Here is a 26,217-nt window from a genome sequence, read left to right as displayed (position 1 = left end):
AGCCATTAGCCACATCAAAAAAATTGGGTTGTGTTTTCTATTTCTCAAGCTGTGCGCGCATGCACATGTGTGTGCAAATTGCCATATACATAGATATAAAAGCCTAGACCTCAAGCTCTCAGGCTTAGTGGCAGGTACCTTTTAACCTAACGAGCCATCTTGAGTTGTAAGGTCTTTTCTGTGTCGTTTTGTTTGTTCCTGGTTTTTGAGACAGGGTTTCTCTGTGTAAACAGCCCTGGCTGTCCTAGACTTAGTTTATAGACGAGGCTGGCCGCAAACTCGAAAACTCATGGAGATCCACCTGCCTTTGCCTCCCAAGTGCTGAGGTTAGAGGCGGGTGCCATAAGATTCTTGAAAACACTTTAGTAATTGAATTAAATAACAAATGATGTGATTATTCTGGTTATGTTTTTAATAATTTGTTTATATTTTTTAAATGTGTATTGGTGTTTTGTCTGAATGTATGTGAGGGTGTTAGACCTTGGGAGTTACAGACAGTTGTGAGCTGCCATGTGGGTGAAAGGAATTGAACTCAGGACCTCTGGAAGAACAGTCAGTTCTCTTAATCGATAAGCCATCTCTCCAGCCTAGTCATTTCATTATTTTTATTTATTTATTTATTTAACAAACATTTCATTTGAGCAGGAAAAGTGCCTCCCAAGTGGCGCAGGTCCAGAGATGTGTTCTCCAGTAGGATCACACTTCTCCCTAACCATAAGAGACCAAGCTCACTCCAGTCTTCACCTACTGAACCAGTCTTTCCTGGGTGTAGTGGCACACACCTTTGGACTCAGCCTGGCCTCAAACAAACCGAAAACCTGTCTCGAGCAAACAAGAAAATGACACAAACACACACAAAATCAATTTTTGCAAGCCTTGAAGGCTGGGTTCTCTCCCTTTCTCTCTCTCTCTCTCTTCTTTCTCTTTGTTTTTCTTGTGAGGGACTTGCTACATAGCCCGAGATAGCCCCAAAATTACTATGTATCCTAGTCGGGTTCACACTCAGGATCAATCTCAGCTTTCAAGTTGAATTGCGTGAGTTACAGATGACCGTCTGCAAGCTTGGCTTGAAGATATTTTTTTTTAAACCAAAATGGTAGAATTACATGCGCCACCACTCTTGATTTTGAAGATTTCTGATGTATATAAGACACAGACTGTAAGCAAACACACACACAAACTATCCATTGCAAGTTCTTCCTGTAGAACTGTCAAAAGAGTTGTTGGTGTATAATCGCCCAGAAACGTGGAGCCTCAGCAGCTAACCACTGACAAATTCTTCCCTGGTAACGTCCTCATCGACAGAGGGAGTGCGTCTTTTCAAAGCTGAATTCAGAGGCCCAATTCTTGGCACTCAAGCAGTCAATGCTGTTAATGTCTTGATTATGCGTTTTCTTATCCGTCTTCCTCGCGGTCTTCCAGAGACTGGGGTTGGAACGTCCTGTAATAGTTCCGGACAGCGTGAGGAGCAACCTTGGGTGTACGGAGAGGGTTCTTTTGAGCGGAGGCCTGCTGATGGGATTTTAGAGGGTTAAAAAGTTGCGACCAACTCTTCGCGTCCAAAGCTGGAGGTTGCGGCTGCTCCAGGAGGTGGCGCCTCTCGCTCTAATTTCGTTTCTGTTAACTCAAGCCGATTTCTTTTTTTTTTTTTTCCCCTCGCAGTTTTTAAAATAATGTGGCGTTGCTGGTTGTTTTCACTCCCGCTAGAAAAATCGAGCCAAGGACTGGTAGTTAGGGATCAGATCAACCGGAGAGAAAACCCCGGTATTCTCACAGCAAGCCTTCCTGCAAGGAAACAAGGAAACACGGAGAAGCAAGGCGCCGAGAGGTTCAAGAACGAGCATCCTGACCCTGGCACGGAGGACATCTGGGGGGAGACCTGGAAAGAAAGCGAGAGCCAGGGGTTGGAGGGATGCCTCGAAGTCTTCTAGGGATGACTTGGCTTTCGCACTCCGTGGTTACCTCTGCAAGACCAGCGCCAGACGGAGTCCACCAACGTTTCCGCAGGGCTGAGGGAGGGGCTCGTGATGGGCCGCCCTGCCTGAGGGGCTATTGGCAGTTAATGTTGCTAGGGCAGAGAATGCCATTTTCTTCGGTGGTCTAGCCACTGAAAAGTTACCCAGGCTCCAGAAAATAGCCTCCCAGCCATGCCCGTGCAAGCAGCCCTTATTTACACCGTGGCATCACGCATCCAAAACCAACCAACCAACTAAACAAACAAAAATGTTGAAAGTAGGAGGGGGACTTCTGGGAAAGAAGGGTTTTGGTGGAAGAGGAAGTGGGGATGAGAGAGCGTATAGGGGGTGAGAATGACTAAAATGAATTATACACACTATACACGTAAGAAGCTCCCCGAGGATAAATATTTTTTAAAATATTTATTTATTATGTATACAGTGTTCTGCCTGCAGGAGCACCAGAAGAGAGCACCAGATCTCATTAGAGATGGTGGTTGAGTTACCATGTGGTTGTTGAGAATTGAACTCAGGACCTTTGGGAAGGTAAGCCAATGCTCTTAACCCCTGAGCCATCTCTCCAGCCCCCTAAATACTTTTTAAAACGAGCTTCCAATTTATTTTTTCTCAGTCTTGATTTTTCTGTATCTGATGAATCATTTTTATCTTTCGAGTGAGTGTTTCGCCTGCATTTATGTGTGCGCGCTGCATGAATGCACTCAAGGCGTCTAGTCTAGCTCTCCTGGAACTGGAGTAACAGCCACCAGCTGTAAGCTGCCGTCTGGGTGCTGGGCCCTGACCCCAGTCCTCTGCTGAGAAAGTAACCTGCCGGGCCACCTTTCCAGCCCTAGATTCTTCTAGGGTATTATAATTTTCAGAACACCTGATGATTTTCCTTTGTGAAAGTAACTGGCCTGGGTTGGGAGAGAGAACTGGGCACCGTCTGTAACTCCAGTCAAGGGGATCTGATGGCAGCTTCTGGCCTCAGGGGGCACTGTCTGCCTGTGGTGCCCAGGCATAGGTGCAGGCAAAACACCCATACACATAAAGTGCAAATAAAGTCTTTGAAAAGCACCTGGAGTGATGGCTCAGTATCAAGAGCAGTGGTCGAGAGCACATTATGCTCTTCAGAGGACTTGGGTTTGTTGTCCAGCATCTCCATGGAGGCTTAGGACCACCGGTGGCTCAGTTTCTGGGGACCCAACACTCTCTTGTAGCCTCTAAGGATCCCAGGCAAGCACGTGCTGCAAGGATGAGCGGCCAGGCCAGGCCACAGGGAATAAAAACAAGCAATGAACTAAGAACATTTCACAAGACCTACCCGCTTTTTCGTTGTGGTCGTTGTTTTTGAGGATCTCTCACAGTGTAGCCCAGGCAGGCCTAGAAAGCCCCCAGTTCCTCCTACCTCAACGTCCTTGAATGCTTAGATTACAGGGCTGCAGCTGCCCCTCCCCCATCTTCAACTACCTGAAGACCAGATGGCAGGGAGTCTGGATAGCTCCTTCAGGAGACTGACCCCCGCCCCCCGGCAAAAAGGCTACTAACAGACTTATACTATATAGATGTCTCCATGTCGTCATTACTGAACACCAAGCGGGACCCCCGAAAGCCCACAACATAAATGGGTGCTAGTATTTGAACTTGACTCTTCACTTTACCGACTAAGACATCTCTCCAAGGCCCCATTTTAAAAGTTTTCTTTTTGATACAGGTCCTCACTAGTTCCCCAGGTTGGCCTTCTTGACTGCTGAGCCATTTCTTCAAGCCCAGAAAACTTCTTTTCAGAGCATTAAAGAAACTATATCGGGGTGGGACTAGGAGGAGATGAGGGAGGGGGCCTACAGCAGGGATACAAAGTGACTAAATTGTAATCAGTCAATCAATTAATTTTAAAAACCTGCATTGGAATGCAAAGGCAACTACGAAAGTTGGAATACAAGTACCCAATTTTTAATTTATTTTTAACTAAGAGTATGTGTGTGCTCATGGGTGTTTGTGCACACCTGTGTGAATGCCCACAGAGTCCAGAAGAGGGCGATAGATCTCTCAGAACTGGGATTACAGGAGGTTTTAAGCCCCTGCTGATGTGGCTGCTGGCAATCAAAGTTGGCTTCTCTGCAAGAGCAATACACTCTCAACCACTTGCTATCTCTTTGATCCCCTAAAGGTCCCCTAACCTTTAGATTGGGGCTGGGGAGATGGCTGGGTTGGCAAAGTGCCAGCATGAGACTCTTCTTTCCTATCTCCAGAAGCCACATGAAATCTGGACACAGTGATTCGCTCCTGTAGTCCCCATACTGGGTGTGGGTAGGGTTGAAAACCAGATCCCTGAAGGTCCTTGGACAGTCTAGCCCAATCAATGTGCTCTAGGTTTGGTGAGAGTCTCTGTCTCAAAAAATAAGGTTGTAATTAATTAATTAAGGAAAATATCTGACGTCAACCTTTGGCCTACATGTGTACAAAGATGAACACATAAACACAATTTAAAAAAGAATTCCGCTCCAGGCGGTGGTGGCACACACCTTTGATCCCAGCACTTAGAAGGCAGACACAGTTTGGTCTATAGAGCAGTTCCAAGACAGCCAGGGCTACACAGAGAAACCCTGTCTCAAAAAAAACAAAAAACGCCAACAAACAAACAAATGAAGTGAATTTCATTTGAAAAAAAAAAAAAAGAATTTCCACTCAGGGCTGGAGGGAGAGATTATTGATTAAAAGCACTGATGGCTTGTCCAGAAGACTAGGGTTTGATCCCCAACACCTACATGGTGACTTACAACTGTCTATAACTCCAGTTCTAGGTGATCCAGTGTCTTCTGCAGGCATGGTTGGACACAAGGTGCACATCAGGTGCACGGACATACATGCAGTCAAGATACCTATACACATTAAATACAGTTCTAAAAAATCCACATACATTGCTGGGTGGAATGAGACACAGAGAAACCCTGTCTCGAAAAAACCAGGAAAAAAAGTTTTTTTAAAAAAATATACGGTGTTACAAAATCTAATGGCAGGTCTAATAATGACTGTAATTTTGATGTAGCAAATACTTTCTTAGGCTTTTTTCTGTTACTACAACAAAATATGTGAAATTGTATGATTTATAAAGAATATAAAGACAGCTGGGTATGGATATGGTGGCACTCTCCCGTAATCCCAGGACTGGGAAGGCTGAGGCAAAATGTGCAATGATCCTGAGCTAAAGAGTGAGTCTCCAGCTACCCACAGCTTGATAAACAGTGAGGCTGTGCAAGAGCCACTTTGTCTAGAAAATCTAAGGGGCCTAAGAGAATGTCTGCTGCAGTAGATCAATGTGTGTTTTATTTTGTTTCGTTTTGAGATGGTTTCTCTGTGTAGCCCTGGGTGTCCTGGAACTCACTCTGCAGACCAGATTGGCCTAGAACCCAGACAGAGATCCACCTGCCTCTGCCTCCAGAGTGCTGGGATTAAAAGTGTGCACCCCCACCCAGCTTGGACCAAATTTCGGACACATGAAATTTAACAAACTCATTCAAACCATAGGAAGTCTAAAGCAGTAACCATAATAGAATAGAAGAATACGTTATTTGTATTGGTGGCAAAGCCATAGTCAAGATTAATATCACTGAAGCCCACTGATTTCTTTAAAAATGTTTTCAATGAGAGATTATGAGAATAAGGATTGACCCCCAACTCCCACAGGCTACTGAATTGTCTGTAAGGACCCCGAAGGGATGAAGGGACATTATGTCCTGGCAAGACAGAAAATGAACAGGAAGGCATGGCTGAAGATAACTGACCAAAAGTACTGAGACTATAAAGGTATTTGCATTTCCAAGGGATTTGGACCTAAAATGGAGGAGCCGGGAGAAAGGCTATTGCCTTCCTGCCATCAGTGCCACAAATCTGCCTAGGTGCAGGGTTCTTGGCTAGGCGCACACCTCAGCAGGGGCAAAAGGAGTCCAGGACAGCCAAGGCTACACAGAGAAGCCAAACCAAACCAACCAACCAACCAAACAAACGCCCTTCACTATCTGGTACCATAGAGAATGGGGGTTAAAAGTCATGGAGTCAAGAGATTTGTGTTACACTGTCCTGTCTGCAATCTTTCAGTGTAAAATAATAATAATAATAAAAGAATATGAAAACATCTGCCAGGATCACAGGGTTCTGCAGAGTCAAAGTGACATAATCCACATAAAATGCATGGTGCTTTTAGTTATATATATATGTGTGTGTGTGTGTGTGTGTGTGTGTGTGTGTGTGTGTGTGTGTGTGTATGAATGTATTTAAACATGAGTTGAATGAATTTGCCGGGATGATTTTACAAGATGAAACTCTCTGTTCTTTTTGATTCCTAATCCTCTTCTCCGGTTAAATCCAGAAGAGCCTGCCTCTTGTCTTCTGGAAAGGTAGTCCTGTTCCTGTTCGAAGTACTTTCCGGATCTTACCAGGATGTCAAATGTCTCGGGCATCTTTTTGATGTATACATTGAAAACAAAACCCAGAGCCTGCTTGAAGGCTGGAAGAGGTGGTGCTTCTAATGCGATATGGTACTTTTCGATCAGGACAGGTATTAAAGACCCTAAAGCAGCCGGTGTAGTGGGAGAGATAGATTTGTAATCCTAGCGTTTGGGAAGGTGAGGCAGGATAGTTTTGAATCTGAGGCTAGCCTGAACTGCAGGGTAAGACTGTGTCTCAAAACAATAAAAAAACAAAACAAATCTCCCAGAGTAAGAGCTAATTAAATAACCTCTTCTCTCAGAGCTAGGTCATGTCTGTTGCAGACCACCACAGAACAAGTTGGCTGTCGTTATCATATTCTTCGCGCTGTTTTTATTTTGTAAGAAATTAAATCCAGTACATTTTCTGATCCGTAAGGAAAAAAATAATCTCTTTATCTGCTTTTTCTTCATCTGTGAGGTCATAACGTTCCAAAACTACCTTTCAAATATTTCATTCCTTCCAATCCCAGTACTACAAACAAAAACACTTCCCGAGGCTAATGGTGCTAGATAAAGTCTAATAAAAAATTAAAATCCTGTAAATTATACATTCACAGTAAATTAGCGAAAACCCGAGGTGTAAGATGAAAAAAAAAAGAGTCAACGACGAGGATGGGATTCGAACCCACGCGTGCAGAGCACAATGGATTAGCAGTCCATCGCCTTAACCACTCGGCCACCTCGTCCCAGAAGCTCACTCCTTCCCGGCACCTATAGGGAGCAGCGACAGAGGGACGTGACGCAACAACGCGGAAGTCGCCATTTTGTACGGAAGCCAACAGCGCGATCGTTTTGTGTCGACCATCGAAAAGAAGATGGCCGTTCTCCGACTAGGAGAGGCGGAGAAGACTCCGTAGGGAAACGAGGAGATCTCGAGGGAACCCGGGTCAGCGCCGAGGACGACGGACGTGTCTGAGTCAGTCTGAGGGGTGGGGCCGCCCCGGACGCCGAGGGGCGGGCGGGCGGGGGGGGGGGGGAGGGCGGCGCGGAGCGCAGTACTGCGCGTGCGCACCGCCCTGGCGGTTAGATTTGAATAGCTCGCCGACGCCGGCCGGGCGTTGTGAGGTGACGTCGAGTTGTGAGGCGCGCGCGGACCCCGGGCGAGGCTGGCGAGCGGCCTGCGGCGGGGGTGAGGACGCTCCCTTCTCGTTCCGGGCCCCTGAGAGGGCTTGGGCTTCGGCCTGAGCGCTGGAGGGCCGGCGCCGGCTGGTTCGGTCGGCCGGGAGGGCTCGGAAGGGCCGGGTGGACCTGCTCCTCCATCCCGCCCTCCTCCATCCCCTCCTCCTCCTCCTCCTCCTCCAGCGGCGCCTTTGGCCTCCCCTTTCCCAGCGGTGCGTGATCTGGACCGAGTCCCCGGCCGCTTTGAAGGCTTTGAAGGCGCTGAGTGGATTTTAGATCCTCGGTTCGTCCGGACGCAACAATAGAGTTGGCGGTTTCCGGTGTGAACCGAGTGAGCATCGGTGCGACGCAGGTCAGGTCGTGAAACTTTCTTCCCGTCGTCGGGCTCCGGGTTTGAACCCTGTGGGTGGGAATAAAAATGTTGCTGTCAGGCTGGGCAGGGAAGCCGAGACATGGCGTGAGTTCGAGCCCTGCCTGGGTGCTGTGTGTGGCAGGCTCTCAGCGGCTCCTCTAGCATTGTTTGCAGCCAGCCTTCCCCGCGGTGACGAGAGCGGATTCTTAAGTTTCAGAAACTGTGAGCAAGCCCTCAGCTGCTTCCTATTATCAAGCGTGTGGTCATGGTATCTCTTTACAGCAATGGGACAGTGACTAAGACAGAGGTTATCGGAGATAAAGGTCTGGCTAAAAAACTAAGCAGGTTATTCTAGACACAAAGGTTGGAGTTAGTTTCCACTTCGGTTAAATCGATTGGTTCAATTGAGTTTCTCATGTGCCTCACAGAGCTTGTGAAGATGGTATTTCATTGGTCAATTCGTCGGAGGGATGATTTATAGATGTGGAAGGAGACTGTATTGTAAGATTTTTGGTCATTAAAGATTAGGCTCAAGCAATGTACATGACTATGAATGGCTGGAAACCGTTACACGAAGATAAATACAGGTAGATGGAGTAAAAATGTTTGGAATGCTGATAGGAATGATGTGTTTGATGTTAAGCGAGTAAGAGAAGGTACTGACTCTGAATGCTGGGTGGGATGAGCCTTTCCAATAGAATGTTCTGTGATGATGACGATACTTTATATCTGCCTGTCCAACATGGCTGCTCTTTAGCAATCATTTTTGAGCACTTAAAGTGTAGTTATGGTTACCAATAAATGTAGCTATGGTTATTAACAACCTGATTTTTAATTTGTTTCATTTTAATTTCAGTGTATGTAACTATTGAATTTGACAGCATAGCTCTAGAGTCCATATCAATGGAGACTGTGGAAAATATTTACTGTAGATTTTGGTTGTATAAATTCAGGAGTGGCTAAAGAGGCATATAGTATTTTAGCTGTGCTGCCTGCAGGTTGGTGTGATGGTCTCTGCCACATGATGTTTTGTTGTTGTTGTTGTTGTTATTTATTTCAATTAAAAAAAAAATTCTTGCCAGTGCAGTGGCATATGCCTGTAATCCCAGCACCCAGGAAGCAAAGGCAAGCAGATCTATGTGAGTTTGAGGCCAGCCTGGTCTACAAAGTGAGTCTAGGACAACCAAGGCTACACAGAGAAACCCTGTTCTTGAAAAACCAAAACAAACAAACCTCAAAGACTGTTGTGGCCCAGTGTCAGTACTTTGCAGACCTTTCGATTATTTAGACTAGTAATTCTCAAGCTTTTTGGTTCAAACAGTCCAAAATAAATACTTAGCAGATTTATTTATTATACAGCTAAGTTCAATAAATACAATGAGTATACCCTAAAAACTTTTTTCTGTAGCCATTTGACAAATACAAGTTGAAGGGAAAAATACTATGCTTTTTTTCAAGCTGGCCATGGTGTTGCACACCTTAATCCCAGCACTAAGGAAAAAATAATATACCTTTTTCTTAATTAATCAATTTACTATTAAATAAATTTGCCTCTTGACCATTCCCACTTTGATTAAAACAAAAACTCATTAGCTTTTATTTATACCAGTTGCTAAATCTCTTACTTCACAATGATACATTATTATAATTATTAGTAATGTAGATAGATACTATTTTGAATTAGTTCACACAATGCCTGATAGATTTCAAGAATGGCTGTTTAAAAAACTAATAATGTCATCAAGTGTGGTGGCACACACCTTTAATTTTAATCCCAGCATCTGGGAGGCAGAGGCAGGTAAATCTCTGAGTTTGAGGCCAGCCTGGTCTACAAAGGGCTCTGTTACACAGAGAAACCCTGTCTTGGGAAAAAAAAGAAAATCCAAACACTTCTATAAGTATGCTATAAATATACCCCTAAATGCCAAATACACAGTTTTCAAGCCAATCAATAATCAGTATGAATGTGTTCAAACAGCATTTTATAAGTAAGATTTATCATAGTGGTCGAGGGTCTTGGCCTGTTTCTGTAAAGGTAAATACACGTTTAATTAAATTAGAGACTTCAGTAAGTTTTGGATTTTATCAGTTAAGTGCTAACTAGTGCACAAGTTGGAAATGAATGATTCTCAAAGACTTTCAAACAACAATGTTTAGGTTATCTTAGGTTAATATTTCCTAGTGTTTGTTTGGTTATGGAACTAGAAGCTGTTCCTATAGAGCAGTGGCTTCTCAACATTACTAATGCTGTGACTTTTTAATACAGTGCCTCATGTTGTGATGACCCTCAACTATAAAACTGCATGTGGTGGCACACACCTTTAATTCCAACACTAGGCAGAGGCAGGTTCCAGGCCAGTCTACACTTCAGAGCTAGTTCTAAGACAGCCAAGGCACACAGGCAAATCCTGTTTGAATTTAAAGCAACAACAACAACAACAAAATGTTATTTCATAACTAATTTTGCTACTATTATGAATTGTAATGTAAATATGTGATGTGATATGCTGGTTATCTGATACGGGACTTGTGTGAAAGGGGTGTTCAATCCTCAAAGGAGTTTAAAACACATCCCCCTATTTTCACAATTTTCTATTGTGGTGAAGGTAGTTTGGGGAGGTAATAGAAGCATCTGCTAATTTATATAACAGGATTTTAAATTACAGTTGTAATGCTCAGAGAAGAGCTACATAGTGCTACCAAGAAAATTTGTCTTTCTTGCCAAGAGAGAATAGCACTTATAAATACACTAATTTGGGAAGGCTGTCTGCATTGCAATGTGACTAGTGTGGCTACCAAAATCAGGAAATAGTAAGGGATAATGAAGTTTGAGGGATAAAAAGAGACCAGATCCCCTGAGTCTTATAGGTTCCAGTGAAAAATGTCAATATAATAGCAAGACACTGAAATATTTTAAGTAGGAAATTTTTCTTAAATACATACATTTATGAGATGAAAGATGGTTCAGTAGTTGATCTTTGACAGGAAAGATTCAGTTTCTTTTTTAACTTTTTATTGATTCTTACTGATTTTCATGCCCTAGTCCCACTCATCTCCCTGTCCCTTCATATCCGCCCTTTGATCTTGCAGCCTCTGCCCCCCAATAAAAAACACACAAGCAGTAACAGAAAAAACCCAGAACAAACAAACAAACAAAACAACAAAGCACAGACTGTCTCATCATGGAAGCTGTAGTATGTCAGTGTTGCCCACACTGCATCCCTCTAGCCACACATCTTCACTTGTAAATGGACATTGCAATGAGTCGTTGGTCTGGTTCAAGATCTCTGGCTTCTCTTACACCATCAGTATTGAATCCTCATCAGGACTCCTCCCATTTATCCTGTTGTTGCCCTGTGTCATAGAGATCCCGCAGCTTTGGGACAGCAGGACTGGCCCTTTTCACAAGTTCCAACCAGATGATAAAGATACTTGGTTGGGTCATCTTCAAGCCCTGGATCTGGGCCTGGATGGTAGCAGAGATGGTCAGATCATTGGCTCTCCGTTATTCACACCCCTGGGATGGGCTCTCTAGCACTGCTCTGGCTAGGCCGTTGAAGGTGGCCATCAGCAGGAGGCAGGATCAGCTCTTCTCTCAATCTTTGGGGCTGCCTCCAGAACAGCTCCACTGTGCTGCCTACTCAAGGCACAGGGCCCACTCTCCCAAGTCCTGCAACCTGTGAATGGCTGGGCCAGCTCTCCTCCCACCCTCTGGGCTGGCTCACCTGTGCCTTTGCCATCAACGCCAGCTCCTCTCTGTTGCGTAGGAGGATGCAGGGCCCATTCTTTTAAGTGCTATTTCCAGTTGGGGGAGAGAGCTAGCTTTCTCAATCTCATGCCCTCTGGACCAGCTTTACTGACTCCTGAGGTGGAGGTGCATCACCTCCCTACCCATGCCATATGACAGATGAGTAGCCAGGCCAGCTCTCCCACACGCTTGCCCTCTGGACTGGCTCACCATTGCCCCTTGACCAGTGTCAGCCCTAATGTGATGCCCAGGCAAGGTGCAGGGCCTGCTCTCCTGAGTGCTGAGCCAGCAAAAGGCAGGGGTATTTCACCAGAGCTCATGATCTTGGTGGTAGTTTTTCTGGCTTCTGGAGGTAGCAAGGGGGCGGTTGGGACATCACCTCCATGCTTGTGCCATCTCACAGCAGATGAGTGGCAGGGTCAGCTCTCCCACACATCCTTGGTTCACTTACACACTCCTGGTCATCAGAGCCAGCTCTACTGTGCTGTCTGGGCAAGGCATAGGGCCTCCCCTTCTGAGTGCTGCCAATGGTGAGATATTGGGCGAGCTTTCCAGAGTGCCTTATCCAGTGAGAGGCAGGATCAGTTCTGCACAGCCCCTGGACATCCCAGTGGTCCCCAGCAACTGTCCCAACTAGGGACATCCTTATCTTCTCTAGTGATAATATGAGCCACGGACATTGACACTGACCCTTGCCACTGTGTAGCCACTGACTCAGACATGACCTACAGCGGCAGCTCGGGCTGGGTCTTTACCATGACTCCAGGTTTCAGGGCTGGCCTGGAATTCTGTTTTTAAACTCTACTTTATTTGGGATTCCTTATGCCTCTACCTCCTTTCTAACTCCTCCCCCTGACCCCAGGTAGGAGAGGAAGAAGGTTAGAAGGGACAGGGGACTTAGACTTAGCTCTGGCTGGTTAGGATAGTTGGGTTCTATCTCAGTCGTTAGGATATCTAGCAGCAGGATATCTTGGCAACAGCAAACGGCAGCAGTAGAACGAACAAGCACCTTCTTTCTCTCCTGGCAGTCTCCTCAAAACCCTCTCTCTGTCCTTCTCAAAGCCTTTGTGGTCTCTCTCTCTTTGGGCTCTGAGAAATCCACTAACTTAGGATGACAAAGACCATCATACCCTTCTCCAAACTGTCTGAGGCAATTTATTAGCTGTGGACAAGCTAAAGGAGTCCCATATCCCACATTTGGGATTAAAACAAGAAACCTGTTTACATAACATTACTGTGTAGACCAAAACATCCACTACACTGGCCACTCACAACAAGCTACTCCTCTCCACCCTCAAGTCTCTAGTTCTGTCTGTCTTTATGATGCTCAAGCTGTTTCACTTCTCTTTCTCTCCCATCTGACCACAGCACACTCCCACATTGTGGTGGCTCCAGCTGCAGGCTGCCCACTCGGCTGCTGGGTCCCTCAGTGACATCCTCCACCAACACTGATGTGTGACATGTTGGCAAGCAGGTATCTATGGCCAGCCTGTGCTGTGCACTGGTGGGTAGGAGTGTGGGTGGCATGGGGGTCTACAGGTCTTTGTCTTCTTCCATCCTGTGCTGCCTGGATTTTATTTGATTTGATTTTTAATAGTCCAAGGCATAAAACAGCTTTGGCCACCAAGCCAGAAATCAAGATAGCATGAACAAAGAATTTCATCTGCTCTGCCCCTAACTAAGGTGTCTGTCTGCCCATTGCCAGGGGATCCCATTCAATTTCTAATACTCACATGGCAGCTCATAACTGTCTAAAACACTGTTCTAGGGGATTCCGTTGTCTTTTCTGGCCTTCACAGACAGCAGGTACAAATGTGTTGCACAGACATTACATGCAAACGAAACACTCATCTAAGTTTTGTTTTTTTAAGCAGCCAAGCCAGTTGTACTGGCCCTTACCTTTAACCTCAGCACTCAGGAGGCAGAGGCAGGAAGATCACCCATGAGTCTGAGGAGGCCAGCATGCATGTTCTCTATAGTGAGTTCCAGGCTAGGTAGGGCTACACAGTGAGATTGTTTTAAAAACCAAAACAAGCAACAGCAAGACCCCGAACCCACATGCATATTTCAGACTTAAATTCAGACTTATTATGAAGATCTGTTCCCTAAATTTTGCTTTTATTGTATATGAAAAAATGTGTGTAATAAGATATTATTTTTTAGGTATCTGCTGTGTTTTCCTTATTGTTAAAAGTAAGAACGTTGTTAGTAGTTCGTGTATATGGTATTCATTTAATGTTATGGTAGAAGTGACTAGTACTAGTTGTCAAATTTTGTAGGTATTATTTTTAAACCTGAGATGACATCTTTTCTTACCTGGAAGTACGGTTCTAGTTAATGCATACAGTGGGGAAAAAACCCTCTTATCTATCTATCTATCTATCTATCTATCTATCTATCTATCTATCTATCTATCTATCTATCGTGTGTGTGTGTGTGTTTATGACATACTGCATATGTGGAGGTCAGAGGCTACCTTAATGAGAGTCTGCTCAGGTTCTCTCCTACCATGTGGGTTTCAGGTATTGACCTCAGGTAGTTAAACCTATCGACAGATGTGTTTACTGATGAGCTGTTAAGTAGATTTCCATTTCCAAGTCCATTCAATACTCATTGAGTAGGATTCCAATTTGAATAATTGAGTATAGTATGTAAAATATTACTACAGTTTGGTGTAGTGGTGCTTTTCTGTAATCGGGGTTCCTTAGGAGGCTAAGATAGGAGAATCAAGTTAAAGAGCAGCCTTGCACAGGGTGAGCTCAAGACCCCCTGGGCAACCTAGAGGCTGCGGTTGTCCTGTCAGCCTTTGGTTTGCAAGAACAACTGAAAATAGAATTACTGTGTGAAATAAAGTCTTGAGATTTTTGCAATTTGGGCAATTAACTAAAAAATGAAGTATCATGTATATGTTAAAAATTAGGAACAGGTGTGATGGCCTATGACTTTAATCTTAGTACTTGGAGCAACTCTCCTTGCCTCTTTTCTCCCGAGTGCTGGGATGATAGGTATGTGCTACCATACATAGCATAATTCAGTTTTCTTAAGTTAAATTTACTGTTTTAAGTATCTAATTGACTTCCATTTAGAGATTGAATTATTATGTAAGCTAAATATTATATTATTTAATTATTAAGCAAACTAGGCCAAATTTTTATTGGAAAGTCCATATCATCATGCTCACAGTTAGTGTACAGATTTTATCTTGATTTTTTTGGGGGGAAGCTGGGGAGGTAGGAGGGTGGCTTCTTGCTATAGCCCAGGCTGCCTTGGAGTTCAATATGTAACTAAGGCTAGTTTGGAACTCTTGCTCCACCTGCCTCCACCTCCCAAGTGATAGGATTATGGGGATGACCATAATGCCTAGCTTAGATTTTTATCTTGAGTATGAAAATTTCTAGCATTAAGTATAACATGGTACTGTCCTAAATCTTTCATGTTTTAGAGCTCACAATATGGTTTTTACTTCCTATTTTTGGTCTTTTTTACAAAATAACTCTAAAGTCATACCAATGCTCCTAATTGCCCATAGACTATCATTTTCATCTTTCTTACTTATTAATACTATATATATATATATATATATATATATATGTATGTTTTTTGTTTTTTTTTTTTACAGAAAAAAGTTTTAAAAAATGGATGGAATGTCTTCAGAGGCTAATGAAGAGAAGTAAGTTCATTCGGCGCTGCTAAAGTGTTATTTTCTATCACAGAAAGGTATTTTCGAACTAGTTAGGAGATATCAGTAATGTCTGAAATGGTTTTCTATTTTGTTCCAAGTAAAAGAAGTCAGTGTTAAAAAGTGATAGCCTTTCTGTCTTATCTTTGTATAAGCTCATTTAGAGTAAGAGTTTAAGACTTGCCAGGCAGTAAGTGGCACACACCTTTAATCCCAACACTTAGGAGGTAGAGACAGGCAGATCTCTCTGAGTTTGAGGTCAGCTTCATCTACAAAGCAAATCCAGGGCCGTCATGACTTTTACATAGAGAAATCCTGTCTCGAAAAACCAAAAAAAAAAAAAAAAAAGAGAGAGAGAGAGAAAGAACTTTAGACTTGAAGGACTTTCATAGACACACCTCCCATTTCATAAAGGCTTTAGGAGATAAAATGACAGTCTCACTATAAAGCCCTTGGCTGGCCTGAAACTCAATATGTACACCAAACTCACAGAGCTTCGCCTTCTGAGTACTAGGATTAAAGGCATGTGCCACATCTGTCCCTTTTTTTTTTTTTTTTTGAGATAGGGTTTTTCTGTGTAGCCTTGGCTGTTCTTAACTCCGAAGACCAGGCTAGCCTCAAACTCACAGTGATTCACCTGCCTCTGCTGGGATTAAAGGCGTGCACCATCACACCCAGTTTGTCCCTAATTTTTAACATATACATAAATTTTAATTTTTCAGCTAATTGCTCAAATTGAAAATATCTCAAGATTTTATACAAAATAATAAGATTTTCAGTTTTTCATAAAAAGCCTAGGGCGGCAAAAAAAAAAAATGCACAGTCTTTCTTGGAATAGCTAACTAGTGGAACAGACTTGCAGTGATCTTTAGACTAGGCAAGAAATCTCTAGATCATTTGAATCTCTATACTGTTCTGTTTGTCTTATATGTCACAAATTATCTGTTTGGCCTAATAGGCATTTGGGAGTTTCAAAATCTAGTCTAAAAATCATATATAGTAAGCAGACCTAGTGTCTGGTGACATAGAGATTGTTTATTTTAATAATTTTACCTTTGAAGATATAAATTATGAGCTACTGATTATTATTTAATTGATAATCTTATAGAACATGTGTTTTCCCCCAAGACAAAGACAGGGTTTTTTTTTTTGTTTTTTTTTTTTTTGGTGTGTGTGTGTGTGTATAGCTTTGGCTGTCCTGGAACTCACTCTGTAGACCAGGCTGGCCTAGAACTCAGAGATCTGCCTGCCTCTGCCTTCCGAGTGCTGGGATTGTAGGCATTTACCACCGTTGCCTAGCCATGATTTATTTACTCTGGGCATAGGAACCTTCAGCATGTGTTTAACCACTGAACTAAACTCACTGGTTTCTTCCACTCCCACCCTTTGGTACTAGAAATTAAATTTAGGATTTCATGCATGCTAGGCAAGTGCTCTACCACTGAGCCTTTAGCTCTGGGTTTTTATGTTTATTTGAAATAAGATCTCACTAATTTGCCAAGACTGGCCTTGAACTTGGTATCTGAGACAGGCCCCATATTTGTGATCCTTCTACTTCAGCCTCTCAAAAGCTGTGATTACAGGCTTATTCCACCAGGTTTGACCACAATGTGCCTTTAAAGCATTGAATTCTTAAAATACAGAGTTTGATGTCTTATACTATAATACAAAAGTGATAAAGTAATAATAGCTTTTAGAAATTTAGTTATTTATCTACATATACATAATTTTTTCTTTCTCTTTTTCTTCTTTTCAGTGACCATACACAGAGGCCTGTTAGAAGACGGCATTCCTCAGTAAAAAAATGTTTTTATTTAATTAATAGATGTTATTCTTTACTGACTACAACAACAGTAATTTTGATTCTGGCTTTACCTTGGCATCCCAACTAGCTTCTTACTGCTTTCTAGCTAAACTCAAATACGTAGTCTGGTTATATGCGTCAGTAAATATGCTAAAATTCATGTTTTTGCACATTTTTGTAATTTAATAAACTGTTTGTTTTGTTTTTTGAGACAAGGTTTCTCTGTATAACAACCCTGGCTGTCCTGAAACTCACTTTGTAGACCAGAGCTGGCTTTGAACTCAGAGAAATTTGTCTGTTTCTGCCTCCCAAATCCTGGGATTAAAGGTGTAGACACTACGCCAGGCTAAATTTAATAAACTTTTTTTTTTTTTTTAATAAACTTTTTATTATTGTATTTCTGCATCATTGTAATTTTTTAATGTACTTATTAAAAATTTTTCTCTTATATAAATTATATTTCATTATAATAAATGCTTAAAATGTATATTTTTCCTCTTTAAAAAATATATTTATCCTGATATTCAAACTATTGCAAGAGAAAAGTTCATCTAAGTTGATTTACATACTAAATTCATTTTTAGATTATGAAATTGGAAAAATACAATGGTATAGGATGCCTATATGCAAAAGTTACCCAAAAGGAACTCTAACATAACCCTGCTGGAATTTTCTTCCTTTTTTTCTATTTGAGTGTTTTTGGATGGGTTTTGCTAGCAGGAATAATTTATTTAATTATCTCTGATTGCTCTGATATATCAAGCTCTCCTTATTTCTATGTTTAACTTCTATGTGAAGAGTTTAATGTGTTTTCTCAACATAGGAAAACAAGACTTAAAATTTAATTATGTTAGTGTGATTGTGTTAGTCTTAAGGTGTACCCTCAGTCCTGAACTGGACATTATGAACAAATTGTGTTAGATTGTCTAACATTGTGTTAGATGGTCTCAGGACTTTTGAGTCCGTGTGACGCTTTACCTAGAGGACTCTGATTATTTTGTGCAAAGAATTTGGGTGAGTGGGCCATGAGAAGGCATAAATGTTAGATATTTTAATCAGTCACTTAACAGTAAACACTGACTTTGAGGAATTTCAGGGATTTTAATAGAAATGTTAGCTTTCTACTCATGTAATGCAAATTGACTAGTAGCTACCTTAAATTTTCATGACTAAATTTGATTATTTCGTCTAGATTTTGAAACCCCCAAGGAGTCCTCTTCAGGACCTCAAATGTGGAAATGAAACAGTTCAGGTAAGTCTCTAGTGCAAATGCTTTGAAATTTCAGTGATTTTGTTTTGGAGAAGGACTTAGTTTGCTGAGATTAGGTTTTACTTATATAGCCTAGAGTGACCCTGAGCCTGTGGCAATTCTGTTTGAGCTTGCCAAGTGCTAGGACTATAGATTTCTGTCATCATGCCTGGCTTCAGTGATCCTCATGAATTTTATTAGGGATGGTACTGTAAAGGACTCCCATTTAACTGTGTAAGTAAGTATCTCATTGCTTCCATATTATTGTCCAAATACTTCTGGACTAGAGATGTAGAGATGTAACTCAGTGGTGGAATTCTTACCTATTGTGCATTAGGTCCTTGGGCACAGTGTTTAAAAAAAAGTCCAAATTCTTGAATAAGCTGGCATTTATAATTTTAAAACTCTGTATTTGTTGCTAATAATTTAGCCTCTGCTGGGATTAGAACAGGGGATGGTATTTTGACTCTTTAACCTGGCATAGCATCTAGTATATGCCTTTACCTGTTGAGCCATCTGTCTGACTTACCTGTATAGCTCTTTACATGAATGTTAGGGACTGGAAATTCAGTCCTCTCACATACATGGCAAGCACTGCCTGTCATGTCTACTGTGTCTAATTAGACCTTTGACCATATTGACTGCTTCATATAGATGGCTACTATCTTTGTTTTGTTGTTGTTAAGATGTATTTTTAATTTATGTGTATTTGTGAATGAATGCATGCATATCAGTATGTAGTCCATGAGCCTGGAGCCCACAGAAGCCAGAAGTGATAGCCAGATCACCTAGAGATGTAGATATAGGCAATTATGAGCTTCCCAATTGGGTGCTGGGAACAAAACCTGAGCCCTCTGCAAGAAATGTTCATGCTTTTAACTACTGAGCCACTTTTCCAACCCTCTTAAAGAGATGCATGGTCACAGCAACATTATTCACAGTAGTTAAGAGGTAGTAAAAAACAAGTGTCTGTTCACTTTGTTTGAGTAAACAAAATGTGGTATTCATAAATAGCGAAATTCAGCCAGGCATGGTGGTGCACACCTCTAGTCCCAGCACTGGGAAGGCAGAGGCAGGCAGATCCCTGAGTTTGTGGCCAGCCTGGTCTATAGAGTAAGACCAAGGCTACACAGAGAAACCCTGTCTTGAAAAACCTAAATAAACAAATAAATAAATAAATTCAATATTAAAAATCTGATATCCACAACAACATGCAAGAATCTTGAAGAGCTAAATGAAAAAAAAAGTTTCAAAAAACAAAAAGTTCTATTTGTTACCACTTATATGAAGTATAGTCAAATTAATATAGACCAAAATAGAATTCTTGGTTGCCAAGGATTTGGAGGGAGGATCTAAATGTGTAGTTTATTTGTTTGTGTCATATGAGTGCAAGTGTTCATGTGGCTCACAGGGGCATCAGATCCCCCCTGGAGTTGAAGTTGCAGGTGATTGTGAACCTCCTAACATGGGAAATGAGCTCCGATTCTCTGTAAGAAATGTATGTGCTTTTAACCACTAAGCCATCTCTCCAGTTCCGCATCAAGATGTGTTAACACTGTTGAACTGTATAAGCAGTGTTAAGATGAGGGCAGTGAGATAACTCAGTGGTTAAGAACACTTTCTGCTCTTATAGAGGACCCAGATTTAGTGTCATTTGGGTGGCTCAGCTTACCTGTAACCTTAGTTCCAGAGGGTCCAACATCCTCCTCTTCTGTGATACCTGCGCGCGCACACACACACACACACACACACACACACACGTACACATCAGTTTTTGGGGGGGTTTGTGTTTTGGTTTTTTTATTTTTATTTTTTATTTTTTTTCTGAGACAGGGTTTCTCATGTAGCATTGGCTGTCCTAGACTCGCTTTGTAGTCCAGGCTGGCCTCAAACTCACAGCGATTGCCTCCCTCTGCCTCCCTGAGTGCTAGGATTATAGGTGTGCACCACAATACCCAGTTTTCTTTAAATTTATATTTATCTATTTGCTTTCAATTATTTTTTTAATAGTAAAAATGATAAATTTATTTTATGTGGGTTTTTGTTGTGTATTTTTTGTTGTTGTTGTTGTTGTTGTTTTTTACCACTAACAAAAAGTGCCAAGGCATAATGTTTAAGATGATAAATTATGTTTAGCTGGGTATGATGACACAGGCCTGTAATTTCAGCACTGGGAGGATGAAATTTCAAGTTCATCCTTGGGCTTAATAGCAAATTTGAATGCAGCCTAGGCTATGGAAGATTATGTCTAAAATAACTTCAATAATCACAAAATAGAACTGTTTTTTAGATGGTTTTTAGATATTTTTTAGATGCTGCATGCCTTTCATCCAATGACTAAGGAGCCAGAGACAGGCTGATCTCTGTGTATGTAGGACAGCCTAGTCTACATACATCCAGACTAGTCATAGCAACATAGTAAGGCCTTGTGTTCAAAACAAAAAGCTGTTTGTAATTTTAGAAGAACACATTGTAATAAGATCAGTATAGTTGACCAAATAGTTCCTGTTTGGTGCCCAGTCTTTCTTGTTATTGTTTGTGTTAATATGTTTATTTTATTTGATTTGATTTTAGCCAAAAGGCCAAAAAAAGCCATAATCTGCTTATTTTAACTCTTACTGAAAATCATACTCTTGAGTACATACCTGTAATCCCAGGAACCAGAGAGCTGATACACAAGGTCAACATGGGCTGTATAATGAGACCTTGTTTCAAAATAAACAAAGCAAAACCAAAAGAAAATTACATTTATATGAGACCACGGTTCAATTCTTGGTTCAATTCTTAGTGTTGTCGTTGCCCAAAGAAATATTTGGAAAGTCATATTCTGTTCATTAGGTGCTTCTATGTTGGGTTTTTTGGAGGAATTTTATATCATTAATTCAAAACAAGACTTGGTTCCTGCTTCTAATAGTCCAGAAACCTAATTTGCAGTGACTTATATTAAGAATTGTATCCTATATTGTTTTCTCTTAGGAATCTAATGCACCAAGAACTAGGAAAAGCTCTCGTCGAGTCAGCTTTGCAGATACTATAAAGTAAGATGAAAAAATTAAGTTCAGTGTTATAGTTAATACTTTTCTCTGTCAAATACGTTGGTAGTATTCTATTTGGATAATTTGTTTTGCTTAAATAATCATTAAAGTGTATGTGTGTGTGTGTGTGTGTGTGTTTGTGTTTGTGTTTGTGAAGGCATGCATGTGAAGATGCCAGAGGTCAATTTTATATATCTTACTGTCTCTTTACCTTACTTTGAGACAGGGTACCTCTTTGAACATAGAACTTACTGACTCAGCTAGATGGGCTGTTAATGAGGTAGAGCCAACTGTCTCTACCTCACAGGTGCTGGGACATTTATTATGTACTGCTGGGGTCCAAGCTCAGGTCCTCATATTTTGTTATTTTTATTGTTTTTTGTTTTTCAAGACAAGGTTTCTCTGTATAACCCTGGCTATCTTAGAATTTAATCTGTAGGCCTCAAACTCAGAGATCCCTTGTCTCTGTCTCCCCAGTGCTGGGATCAAAGATGTGTGCCACCACATCCTAGCTCAGTCTGTTCTATAAAGGGAGTTATAAGTTACACTAGCTAAAGCTGCATGGCCCACGCACATCTCAAAAAAATGAAATAAAATAAAGCGAAGCAAGTTTTTTCATACATATAATTACAGAGCTAACGTTTATTAAATAGAAAAATAAATTTACACACTAGCAAAAAGTACTTCACACAGTCAATAATAAAACTATAATAAAAAAATTTTTTAAAAGGTTTTTCAGTAATTTTTATTTTTATTTCTTCTAGAGTATTCCAGACAGAGTCTCATATGAAAGCAGAGAGAAATTCAGAAATTACAGGTATATGTATATGTGATTTAAGTCCTGCTAGTGTTTTTTTTATACTTTTTTATACTTGTGTGTGTTTGTGTGGGAGTGCGCGCACGTGTGCATGGCTGTGACATTTGCATGCATCTTAAGACATGTCAAGAGACAGTTGAAATTCTGTTTTCTTTCCATCATGTGGTTTCCTGACATTAAATTTGGGTCCTACTTCACAGCAAATGCCTTCACCTGCTTAGTCATTTTTCGAGTCCTATCTCACTATTTAAATAATTTATTCTGAGAGATAGAGAAGTAACTTGTTGGTAAGGTGATTGCCATACTTGCATGAGGACCTAACTTTAGATCTCTAGTCATTCTTAAAAGCCAGGCGAAAAGCTGGGCACGATGGTACGAACCTTTAATCCCAGCACTCTGTGAGTTTGAGGCCAGCCTGGTCTACAAAGTAAGTCTAAGTCAGCCAAGGCTACACAGCGAAACGCTATCTTGAAAAACCAAACTAAACCAAAACAAACAAACAAACAAAAAAAAAAAACCGGGTGAAGTGGTGAAGGGAGCCAGGTTTGTTAGTACATACCTTGAATTAGTTACTTTTCTATTTCTGTGATGAAGCACCATGATCAAGGCAGTGTATAGCAGAAATAGTTTATTTGGGGTTGTGGTTCCAGGGGGAAAAGAGTCTATCGTACTGTCACAGCAGGAAAGTGACAGGCATGGTGGCTAGATTAGTGAGCTGCGAGCTTACATCTTGAACTTTGAGAGATCAGACTGTTTTGCTCTACAAGCCTGCCGCTAATGACATCCTTCCTCTAGCAGGCCACACTTCCCCAACCTATCGGACATTGCTACCAACTATGGACCAAGTCTTCAAATGCCCAAGGCTATGGGGACCATCTCTTATTCAAACCCAGTGTGCCTATAATTTTAGCTCTGAGGACGATCCCTGGAACTCACTGGCCAAATATGCTCACCAAATCAGTGACCTTCAGGTCAAGTGAAAAGATACTGTCTCGGAAATTAGAGTGGAAGTGATAGAGGACGATATACAACATTGACCTCTGGCTTACACACACATGCCCATACATGTGTATGTATATGTCTACACACCCACATGAACATACACAAACAACACACACGTGTGTATCTTTAGCTGGCGGTGGGGGTTCACGTCTGTAATTCTAGCATTCCCAGGGCTGAGGCAGAAGGATAACCAATTCAAGACCTGGGCCTGGGCTATATAGCAACTAGACTCCTTTGTACTTGAAAGTTTATCTCAGGAGAAAAAATAAGCGCACAAAACACCTAAATAACACTAAATAACAATAGCAGAGCAGGGGGAACGAAACGAAGTGTGTGTGGTCAGGAGGACAAAGGGTAAATAGTAAAAACTTCAAAACCTTTTGCTGTTAGCATTCTTACATAACTTTGAACAACTTTTAATTTTTTTACTTTATTTTTAGAGACAGAAGCCAGAAAAAATGTGCTGACTTTACAGTAAGTAAGAGACATATGCTAATTATATTTTAATGGTTGTTTATTACTATTAACTGGAAGTTTTAAAAAATATTTTTGTCACTTAACCATGTCTTCTGTCAAATACTTAACATTAATTTAAAATACAAACTAGAATTTAGCATATGTACAGCCAGATCTAAAAAATAAGTGTACAATACAGTCTTAGTAGTGATGACAAACTCCATTTTCATATATAAAGTCTTAAATTTATCACCTAGTATAAAACTTTTGTTTGTTTTTTACTTTTTTGAGACAGGGTATTTCTGTGTAGCCATGGCTATCCTGGATTTCACTCTGTAGACCAGGCTGATCTTGAACTCAGAGTTCCACCTGCCTTTGCCTCTCAAGTGCTATGATTAAAGGTGTGTGCCACCACGCCTGGCTATTAAAGCATATTTTTATAGTGTTCTTAGTTTAACACACTATTAAGACCATTCAGGTAAGGGTCTGTTAGTTTCCTGCTAATTACCCTCTGAAAACCTCTTTCACAGTTTTTTGTTTTTTCGTCTGTTTTCTCGCTTGTTTGAGACAAGATCTTACTGTGTGTGGGTTCTGTCCTGGTACTCACTATGTTGACCAGGCTGGCTTTGAACCCATGGAGATCTATGTACCTCTCCTTCCCAAGTGCTGGGATTAAGGGCATGGGCCATTATGTCCATCTCTTTTTCCTAAGTCTTTCAGCTATTGTGATTCTTCATAATTATTTGAAATATAATTTATAAAAATGCCTTTTTTTTTTTAGCAATAAGAATTCAGATGATAATTACTGTGCAATTACTGGTGAGTATGACCAAATACATCTCATAATCCTATACCTTTAAAAAACTGACACAGACACAAACATGTGGTGTAGACTTGTAATCCTAGTGTCTTGGAGTTAGATGCAGGGGGATCAGAACTTCAAGGTCTTTCTTGTTGAAATAGCATGTTCAAGTCTAACCTGGGATACCTGAGACAAAATGTAAAAATTAATGCCAGGTGCAGTGTCACACACCTTTAATTCTAATACTTGAAAGGCAGTGGTATTTGGATTGCTATGAGTTCAAGGCTATTCTGATCTATATAGTAAGTTCCAGGCCAACCAAAATGATACAGACATTGTCTGAAAAAACAAAAACAAACAAGTACAATAAATAAAATTATACACAGATAAAATATTTTATTTCCAAAATAGATATAATAATTACTGCTCTCTGTCATCAGGAAAGGCTCTTAGGGACCACAGCATAACTCAGGAATAGAATACTTGCTTTGCTGTGTGTAAGGTCCTGGGTTTGATCTCCAGCATTGGAAAAGGATGGTAGGAAGGAGGAAAATAAGAGTTCAGATTTTTTTTTGTTTGTTTGTATGTTTTCTGAGACAGGGTTTCCCTTGTAGTCCTGGAACTTGATCTGTAGACCAGGCTGGCCTTGAACTCAGAGATCTGTATGTAGCATTCATTTTTAAAACTACCTTATTTGGGTTATTTATGCCTCTATCTCCTTTCCGCCATTTACCCCAGCCCTAGGTAGGAACGAGAAGGTTGGCGGGGAGGGGGCTGCAGACCCCTTTACTTCTCCTGGTTGTTTAGGGTAGATATCCTTGGGGGATATACCAATCCCTGTCAAAAGCAAACGCAGCCAGCAGTCTTCTCCAAGACACTGTGCCTTTAAGTGTTTCACTCTGTCTATGCTTCAAACCTCTACACTGTCCCTCTCTCTGGTCTCTCCAGACTGCCATTCGCCACATGCCAACACCGCATGCCACACTTTCTCTTTCTGGACTCTCGTTTATATCCTCAGAGCCCTAGACCACGCTGCTCTCTGTGCTGTTACCAGCTGGCAAAAGCCATGCTCTGCTCGGGACAGTTATTAGCTGTATACAAACTAAAGCCGAAACTAAAATCCCACACTTGGGATTAAAACAAAAACATTATTTACATAACGTTACTGAGTTTTAAAAGAAACCAAAACTTACGTTACAGAGATTCACCTTCCTCAGCCTCATGAGTGCTGGTATTAAAGGTGTGCACCACCACACCAATCTTTTTTTGTTTCTTTTTTTTTTTTTTTTTTTTTTTTTTGAGACAGGGTATCTCTGTGTAGCCTTGGCTGTCCTGGACTCGTTTTGTAGATCAGACACAGAGATCTGTCTGCCTTTGTCTTCTGAGTGCTGGGGTTACAGACGTGTGCCACCACACCCGGATACCGCCACCAATCTTAAAGATGTTTTATTCATAAGTCTTATGAAAAGTTTACTAACTAGTTGTCTAAGTTAAGTTTCTATTGTTCTGTTAAACACCATGACCAAAACAACTTGGCAAGGAAAGGTTTTGTTTGTTTATAGTTGTAGTTGATTATGATGGGAAGTCAGAGCAGGAACTCAAAACAGGAACAACGTGGAGGCAGGAACTGAAGCAGAAACCAAGGGAGTGCTGCTTACTGGCTTGTTCACGTGGCTTGCTCAGCCTGCTTTCTTAATGCAGGTTCACCAAGT

General features: G+C 41.3%; 1 protein-coding gene and 1 non-coding gene across 7 annotated transcripts in view; one reads left to right on the top strand and one right to left on the bottom strand.

Moving 5' to 3' along the window:
• Positions 1–7,046: 7,046 nt before the first annotated feature.
• On the bottom strand, positions 7,047–7,128 carry Trnas-gcu (transfer RNA serine (anticodon GCU)). Its single transcript has one exon. It is a non-coding gene; the product is annotated as a tRNA-Ser (tRNA).
• A 94-nt stretch (positions 7,129–7,222) lies between these two features.
• Knl1 (kinetochore scaffold 1) overlaps positions 7,223–26,217 on the top strand; it is a 60,953-nt gene continuing 41,958 nt past the window's right edge. The window contains exons 1-10 of one of the 6 annotated variants that reach the window (XM_060372103.1): positions 7,223–7,358; positions 7,745–7,913; positions 13,030–13,135; positions 15,281–15,331; positions 17,097–17,136; positions 18,337–18,396; positions 21,370–21,431; positions 22,193–22,245; positions 23,688–23,721; positions 24,485–24,522. In XM_060372103.1, the coding sequence (XP_060228086.1) occupies positions 15,297–15,331; positions 17,097–17,136; positions 18,337–18,396; positions 21,370–21,431; positions 22,193–22,245; positions 23,688–23,721; positions 24,485–24,522 (322 nt within the window). In that variant the 5' untranslated portion in view covers positions 7,223–7,358; positions 7,745–7,913; positions 13,030–13,135; positions 15,281–15,296. The other 5 variants (XM_060372105.1, XM_060372102.1, XM_021640590.2 and 2 more) reach the window with 5 other exon arrangements.

The sequence above is a fragment of the Meriones unguiculatus genome, chromosome 18 (genome assembly GCF_030254825.1).
Source record: "Meriones unguiculatus strain TT.TT164.6M chromosome 18, Bangor_MerUng_6.1, whole genome shotgun sequence".
NCBI lineage: Eukaryota > Metazoa > Chordata > Mammalia > Rodentia > Muridae > Meriones > Meriones unguiculatus.
The sequence above is the reverse complement of the archived record's forward strand: the minus strand, read 5'-3'. Positions and strand labels throughout refer to the sequence as shown.